The 8,505-nt window shown below is 43.5% G+C and overlaps 1 protein-coding gene across 1 annotated transcript; it reads left to right on the top strand.

The window, feature by feature from the left end:
* Window positions 1-1,000: 1,000 nt before the first annotated feature.
* Window positions 1,001-7,760, top strand: PNSB5 (NAD(P)H dehydrogenase 18). Its single transcript, XM_087381805.1, has 6 exons — window positions 1,001-1,196; window positions 1,271-1,436; window positions 1,529-1,589; window positions 4,507-4,569; window positions 7,026-7,084; window positions 7,503-7,760. The coding sequence occupies exons 1-6, from the start codon at window positions 1,108-1,110 to the stop codon at window positions 7,641-7,643; spliced, it is 579 nt and encodes a 192-aa protein (XP_087237931.1). The 5' UTR covers window positions 1,001-1,107; the 3' UTR covers window positions 7,644-7,760.
* Window positions 7,761-8,505: the final 745 nt, after the last annotated feature.

Genomic DNA, 8,505 nt, shown 5'->3' with positions numbered 1-8,505 from the left:
CTACATTTGTGGATTTCGAAGTGTAAATATTATTATTTAAATAAGGCTGCTTAGGTCAAAGCTTATATCAAGATAAATTAAACCATAAGCTCTAAATAAGACTAGGAAGTGCTCTCTCCGTAAGGTATGTGCGCTTCCGAAGGCAATGCCCATGGGCACTTGTGCAATCTTGTTGTACTTTTGGTCTTCTTTGGGCTCTATCAACCCCGAAATAACTAAACAAGAGTGCACAAGTACACGTCTCCTAGTATAGTGATGAAAGCAAGCGCTTTTGGCCACAAAAGAGAAACTACACGATTTGTTTATTGTACTATTAACATGTAATTTTTGTCAGATAATATCCATAAATGGCACACACAACTCAAAAAATTACAGGTTAAGGAGGCAGTGCTAATAAATTATTATATAGATATTTTCTCTCACACACATGGCCATCTACGAGGGACACATCCACTCGTAGCCCACAATGGGGCCTTCTAACTGCCTGAGCTGCTGCCGCTGCTGCTTTGCAAAGTAAAAATGTTAATTGACCTTGTTCTCTCTATAACTTGATGCTCTCTTTACACGTGTCACCTTCAGAAAGCTCCCCAAAATGATGTGTAAAAATTGACGAAGTTGTAAGTTACTTGGCAAGTGGGAGGAGAGGCGAACGAAATTGTGGCTACCATGTGGTGATTTAGCGATGGATAGGGACCAGAGTAGAGAAGGTGACAACATGCACCTACCATACGGCTACACACCACCCTCTAAAATTTGACTGCTAGGCCAATAAGCCAATAGTGACACTCTCCTCTGCGACCTAAACTATGATCTACGGCTATTCCTTCATTTAGTTAGCACTTCCATTTTGGTTTAATATCTCTCTCTCATTCGGACTCGCTAATGCACGGGCTTCCATTAGAGGTGTTGCAAATTAATCATCCAATCATCTTGACAATTGTTTTCCTTTGAGACGGAACCACTCACTTGTTTTGTACCACGGCACGGCAGAACTACGCGGTGCGGCGCGACTGGGTGGAAAGATACTATGTGGCAGAACTGGAGGAACTCCACGTGGAAGAAAATGATAATATTTTCATGGGCTCACTTTGAAGCTTGAACTCGAACATGGCTATGGCGATTCTTCAATGCTCGCCAACCTGCGCTCCTCTGCCCCTCGCTCACCCTTTCATCCATGCTGCCAAGACGTCTACCAGGTAAGCCAGCAGCTTCGTTTTCGCTTCTTTTCACAGCTCAGATTTCTCACTTCTTTCTCTTGTTACTCATCTAGGCCCCCCTCATGGAGCGCGTCGCTTCCAGTTGGTCTCGGCTCAACTCTCCATACAGGATTCCAGACCACTATGCGTTTGCGCCCATCTAAGGCCTTGAAGGGTGGCATTGAGCCTGACCTCCCTGAGGATGATCGTGATGACTATAGAACCGCTGGAGAGGCTGAGGTATTCTTCTGTTATTGGGTTTCTAGCTATACCTCCAGTGTTTCCTGTAGCCGAGGTGGAAGCTAATCTAGCATATTCTACACAAATTGCAGGAAGATTCGTTTCCATATGGCTATGCAGATGGACACCACACTTGGCACGAAGGGGATGATGGTAAATGACTTGCTCCCGCGAGGGACAGTTTCAGATTAAGATCTATAGCAAAGGCAATAACTAAGGATTGTGCCTAAAGTTTACGGAGGCCATGCACTTGTCAGGGATCCTACTTTGAAGAAAGGCTCTCATTTGAAGGTGTTTGAAAAGATATGACGGTTTATTCTTAGAGACGCTTAGCGTAGATTCGGAAGTCAGATAATGGGGTTTGACATTAGATGACATCATCTCTTCGCTTTCTCAATATAAGAACTAGAATGCTTGGCCAGATCATGCTAAGATTTCACAGGATTTCACAATGCTATGAAACGCTCTAGTGCTGGCCAAGTAAAAAGGTTTTATTTCAAATAGTAACCAAACAAATTTAGCATTGCCCAACATTAAAACACTTTTTCGGTTTCTAAGCAACCAGACAGGTCGTTTGTTCTCGTGTCATGTTATTTCAACTAGTAGTGGAAAACTTGCACAAACACTAGCATAAACGTGCAAGAGAGAGCGTACACATGAAAGAGAGAGGACACCTGATTGGGTTGCAATCGTCCTGCTCCAGGAGGATTGTTACCTTTATTCACTTGGAATGCTGAATAGTTGCTTGGGCTTCCCAAGCCTACAGTAGGCTCTTATGCTCATCTTTGCTCATTTCGTATTTGTATGTTGAGGCCTTTGTGTCTCTTTGCTCAAATCCTACACTTATGCTGAGGCCTCCGTGTCTCTTCCATGAGGGGTTCCCCATGTGGGCTGCGAGCTCTGCTCCAATCCTACACATTGGATGCTACTGAAGGCACTGGGCACCCTGACTGCTGTACTCTTGACTTGCTCTAGGTCTGTATGCCCCTTGTAGCAGAGTGGCTGCTAGCTCCTCTACTGCTCCCGCCAGCCTGTAGGATCTTATGCTCATCTTTGCTCATTTCGTATTTGTATGTTGAGGCCTTTGTGTCTCTTTGCTCAAATCCTACACTTATGCTGAGGCCTCCGTGTCTCTTCCATGAGGGGCTCCCCATGTGGGCTGCGAGCTCTGCTCCAATCCTACACTTAGATGCTACTGAAGGCACTTGGCACCCCGACTGCTGTACTCTTGACTCGCTCTAGGTCTGTATGCCCCTTGTAGCAGAGTGGCTGCTAGCTCCTCTACTGCTCCCCAAGGCTGGCTGAAGGATCACTACCAACTGGTCAGCTGTGGTGGCCAAGTTCTGCTGGTTGCTGGGTCCTTTTCTTGCTGTTCTGGCAGTGCTGTCATGTCAATCCTGTACCTGTGTTGTGTTTGGCTAGTGTTTCTGCATGGCAGCCCTTCTGCTGCTCTTGTGGACTATATGTTGCTACAGATAGCAGTCATTTTGGCTCCCAAAGCAACTAAGTGCTGGCCACTAGGTTGCCTAATGTATGGGCCCACACATGGCCTTTGAATTCCTGCTCCTTTATGAGGCTCACAGATGGTCATGTCCAGTATCTATCTTAAATTAAAGACAAAGGGGAGGTCTGTTTGAGTAAACTCTTTCTACTACTCACCCAAGAATGCAGTGACCATTTGACGATGATATATGGTACAGAATCCATGAGTGTAAGTACTATCACTAAGAGACAATGAGTCATTTGATTCATTATGTTTGTCTCATTTGTCTTTTGTAATTTTCTCAAAGCTATAATAACAAGTAAGGCTTGGAATTTTGGTTTGTTGCTAAAAGATTTCCAGCTTGTCATGGTGATGAACTATTCCATCAGAGGTCTATTGTCTTCTCTTATGCTGAGGCCGTTCTGTCTCTTCCAAAGTCTCCCCATGAGGGCTTCCCCATGTGGGCTGTGAGCTCTGCTCCAATCCTGTGGATTGGATGCTACTGAAGGCACTCTGAACTGTTGTACTCTTGACTGGCTCTAGGTCTGTATGCCCTTTTGTGCTGCTAGCTCCTCTACTGCTCTCCCCTAGGCTGGATGACGGATCACTACTGACTTGGGCAGTATACAGTTCACAGTAGAAGTAGAAGTAACATACAGTCCACAACAGAAGTAGAAGGGCTGCCAAATGGCAGCCATGCAGGAATAGTAGCGAGACATAACACAAATACAGGACTGACATGACAGCACATAACGGCAATCAAAAGGCCCAGCGGCCAGCAAGACTTGGCCACCAAAGGTGACCAATCAGTCCCAAATCCACTAAGCGCTGGCCTTTAGGTTGCCTAATGTATGGGCCCACACATGGCCTTTGAATTCCTAATGTAGCCTACTCCTTTATGATCCTCACAGGTGACCTATCTTTAGTCAAAGACAACAGGGAGGTCTGTGAAACCCTTCTACTACTCACCCAAGAATGCAGTGACTATCATGACGATGATACATGTTACAGAGCCCATGAGTGGAAGGACTCTCAGTAAGAGACAATGAGTCATTTAATTCATTATGTTGGTCTCATCTGTCTACTGTAAATTTTGTCAAGCTATGATAACAAGAAGGGTTGGAGTTTTGGTTTGTCCGGCTTGTCCAATAGAAGGAATGATTCCATTAGAGGTTTAGTGTCTAGTATGATGTTCAATCGCATCCTAAGCATGTCATGCAATTGTTTTTGTGATGCTGCAGAAAGCAACAAGGCCGAGTTGGTGTTTTTGTGCATTTAAGATAGTTTGGAAATCGATGAAGATGTGATGTCATATAGTATGTCTTTCTTGTAATTTGTTAAGACTATTCTTTGTACGTATTCCAACGTTTGGAGCTCTGGTGTTCATTTTATATCTATGTCATGTGGGTCCTCTGAACTAGGCCTTTGAATTCATATGTGTTTCCTAAGAAGCAGGCTGCTTAGAAAAGTTCTTTTTAGCTATATGTAGTGCTTTCATTAGAAAGCGTTCTTACAGATTTTATGATGCATTCTCAGATCTTTATTCTATTTATGTGTTCAAAACATTCACTCTCTATTTTTTTGCAGGTACCTTTTGGGAGGGAATTAAAGAGGTCTTTGAATCTGCAGGAGGACCTTCTGGTGGCCAAGGTGAGAGAAAATGGTTCTGGTTGTGACCTTTCATGTAAATTGTTAATAATCCCTTATTTAAAGTTCTCACAAAATATCAGCTCGAGAAGACAGCACGAAGCTAACTTGCAACTGAGTCTAGAATATCATGATTCAAAGTACTCAAGGAATAACCGCAGGTCCTAGCCTTTTACTCGTTGGGGGGAGCTCTGCTAGGCGTGTTGCCAAGTAGTAGGTAGGCATAGTTGAACGGGAGCTTGGCATGTTGTAACGGTGCTGAAGACCACAGAGTTCTGGAAAGTCTACAGTTAAGGAGTGGAATGCACACCTACATCTCTTGCATATTCCGTCATCGTGACCTATCCTCCACGCTCGACTGGCTGTCCAGACTCCTTTGTGCAAGATTAACCAAAGAAGGCAGGATTGTTTCTCTGAGATGTTATCGCACACCTTTTTAAATCTCTTCTTCCAGGTTCTGCTTGAGTCTCTTCTGTGCCATTTCAAGTTGAGGAGCCTTATTACCTCTTCCTGTCCTTCTACCTAGATTGTCATCTAAGTTTGACTTGCCCATCTGAACTCCTTCAGGGACGGCTTGATATGGCATCCCATCCATGGGAGGTTATCTCTCGACCACAATAGTTGTCTCTCATGTATCAATCTCAAGTCAAACCTGTTGATTCGATAGTTGGCTATCAGCATCTCGTCATCCAGCCACTTTCTCTGCTCTTGGTTTGAGAGATCCCCCAAACTCTTACTCCCTCTTGTTAAGTCTGAGAGCTCCTTTCAAGTCTTCATCACTCACCTGTGCATTTGGGCCAGATTAGGGGGAACCACATTGAGTCTTGGCTGCAAAAGGTACCCGTCTTTCTTGAAAATCCCTTCCAAGTGATATGCGGGCGCTTGATTCCTAGGCTTGCTCCATTCCCTTCCAGAGTTTGGACCCTTTAGCGATACATGGTTCTTTGCCCAGATGTGCCACGTCAAGCGGAATCTGCTTCCAATGTCTGCATCTTTTGAGTCTGACTTTTTTTATGTTGTGAATAATTAAAGTAGCCCAAGTTGAGTCGGGATCTAGTACGACGGTGTTGGTTATCCATTGGTTCCCTGATGTCATTCATGATTGAGTTCTTTGGCACACCTTTATATACATGTATTCATTGCACAGTCAAGTAATAGTCTGGCATGCTGCATTGGTTTTTCGAGCATAAGTCCCTGCATGTTACACTATCCTCAAGCTTGAGACTCACATTTTCTCTATGTCAATAACGGATCATTGAGCCTGCTATAATAGCTTTGCTATGGAGAATCCACAGATTATTCAATACCAAGGTTTTGGAAATCCCTCCACAAATCTTGGTGATTCAACAGCAAGCTGCCATGTGTCAGCCATTGTAATGGCATATTCGCTTATACATAGTTGTACAGCCAGTCTTAAAAACTATGAAAGGCCTTGCCATCCCACATTTGTAACACACTTACAAATGAATTTGATTTTGTACAGCTGAATCTTTTGCTCAAGCTAAAATCAATGAGGAGTTTTCGATCCTGTCCATGTGCAGCCCCTCACATGCTACTGTTGTGAGTCCAGCCCATGACTTCTTTCCCAAGTCAAAAGGTACATTTTCTTAACTGTTTTGCACTAGTTGGTTCCCATTGGGTATTTCTAGGGGTTGCCTAGCCTGACCTCCTGCCATACCATGCTTCACTAAGCTAGATTCGGGAATGCCTCTGCTTCAGACTTGTTTAACTTCCATTCCCCCTCCTGTTGGCTGCATCATTCCTCCTTGACTGTCAACTGGCTGTAGATACGGGGTTACAGCCCCCCAACACACTCATTTTTTAAATCCATGTCCTTGAGTGTTGTGTAAGGCTAACGAGCTTCTGTGTGGAGAGCGGGGCTCAGAGAACATCAACCGTTGTAACTCTTGATTTGAGGCAGCATCTTGTACAGGAAGAGATCTACTCCGTTGCATCTGCTGTGGGTCTTTTAGTTTTGTGGACTGTCTTCATTATTATTTATTCCCCTTTGTGCATGCGATTCCATGATGGTTCCACTCGACCCTAGAAGGTTCACTCTGTAAGAGGATACATAACACCTGCAAGTAGTTATTTATTTAGACTTCCCTTATGTTTGCAAATTTACATGTTTTCATATAATCATTCAGGCCTCTATAATTATTAAATGTACCTAAACATCACTTCGCCACTTCAAATCGATTCAGCATGTGTTTGTGTGCACTTGCCGCCTCCTGTACATGTTGCAATGCTGAATACAAAAATTGTCCCCTCTATACAGTCAAATAAATTAATCTCATGCGTGTATATGTACCTTAATTAAAAGATTTTCTTACATGCTATGTTATATGTTAGAAGAGTGACCCCCCTGCTTCCATAGATTTAAATAATCACCAGGTAGAGGACTCATGAGAGAGGAAGGCAAGTAATGCTAAGATCCTAAACTGTTCTGGTGTGTGCAGCTGTTCTAGCATGGTCAACACTACCAATACTATATGTTGGCCTCGCATATGGTGTTCAGGTATGTGCTTAGTTTTGAAACCATTTAAAAAAAGAACTTGGTTAGGAGTTGAGTGAAAGTCTCTTACAAATGGGATGCACTGTCAATGTAGATTTTCTATGGACCTCCCTCCCCCCCCCCCCTCTCTCTCTCTCTCACACACACACACACACACACACACACACACACGCTCGCGCACGTGCTCTCGCTGGAGTGACATGAAAGAGGACTCGGTTAATAGTTTGTGGTCTTCCATGTTTTTGGCAAATGGTATATGACATAATATCAAGACTCTAGAGAATTCTCTCTCTCTCTCTCTCTCTCTCGCTCTCACACACACACACACACACACGCGCGCGCGCGCACGCGCACGCACGTGTGGCAAGTACTCACCTCATACCTTTAAAAGTTTGGGAAACTGTTTGTTGCACGTGTGCAGGTAGAATACTTGTTCATTGGTATGGCGCTTTTCATTTTTGCATTTATTGGAATTGAAATGGCTAAGCCTGCCAAAGATCATGAATTCCCAGCCGAGGTTTATATGCAACTGAGGAAAAAGCGAATGTCAGACCAAGCATAATGGTTCTGTCGACTGGCCGTGAATTTGCAGTACAGAGTATAATGTGGAGGTCTTTCCTCGATGTATCATAACATTATTTTATGCAATGTAATAAATATAGCAAAACCACATTGAACACATGAAGTCAATGAGAGGTGAATGCTTGATATGTATGGCAGCATAAGGTAAATGCAAGATCATTGTGGGATCTTTCTAGAATATAAGAAAATCTCATGAAGTTGCAGTGCATTAGAATATTTCTATGATGAAAGATTTGCGTTATTGGAGATATACATAAGATGAAGCTGTAAATGACCAAAGCTATGAGTCATTGGTTGGTCTCCCCATCGTAGACAGTCTCTATATGTGCATATGGTATATTAGGTTAGGGAGATAGGTCATGGACTCGAGTCCGGGTATAGACAATCGTTATGGACTAAGGACAACACTATTAGGTAGATAATGCAGAAGTGTACGTTTGTATGTCCCATTTATGTTCTTTCTTCACATGTTGTGTGACCACCACTACATCTATAGTTTGTTGTTTAGGCATTGAAGCAAATTTCCAGTGGTACATAAGTTCCATACAGTTTTAGCTGAGGCACTAAGTTTGTAATGAAGGGAGAAAAAGGGCTACTTTAGTGGTCCTTTAGGTGAGAAATGTGGAGGAACTATAGCAGCCCCCATCCACCACTCATTTGTACACTTTGGATTTGACATCTAATCCTATCTACTAGCCCTCCTCCTTCCTCCTACTTGCAGCCTACTCTCTCTCTCTCTCTCTGTCTCCTACCCCTTCTTCTTCCTTCTTTCTCTTCCTCTCTCTCTAGTCCTCTCCTCAATCCCCCTTTCTCTAATCTGTATTGGTATCAGAGCTCCGATC

Source organism: Dipteris shenzhenensis, chromosome 11 (genome assembly GCF_047967505.1).
Source record: "Dipteris shenzhenensis isolate YYH24624 ecotype China chromosome 11, Dip_SZ_1.0, whole genome shotgun sequence".
NCBI lineage: Eukaryota > Viridiplantae > Streptophyta > Polypodiopsida > Gleicheniales > Dipteridaceae > Dipteris > Dipteris shenzhenensis.
Note: the sequence above shows the minus strand (reverse complement) of the source record. Positions and strands in the feature narration are given on the sequence as shown.

Excerpts from the sequence above, each read along its gene's own strand:
- PNSB5 (XM_087381805.1), top strand. The coding sequence starts at position 1,108 with ATGGCTATGGCGATTCTTCAATGCTCGCCAACCTGCGCTCCTCTGCCC. Across the intron at positions 1,197-1,270 it reads GCTGCCAAGACGTCTACCAG|GCCCCCCTCATGGAGCGCGT; the intron begins GTAAGCCAGCAG and ends TTACTCATCTAG. Across the intron at positions 1,590-4,506 it reads TTGGCACGAAGGGGATGATG|GTACCTTTTGGGAGGGAATT; the intron begins GTAAATGACTTG and ends ATTTTTTTGCAG.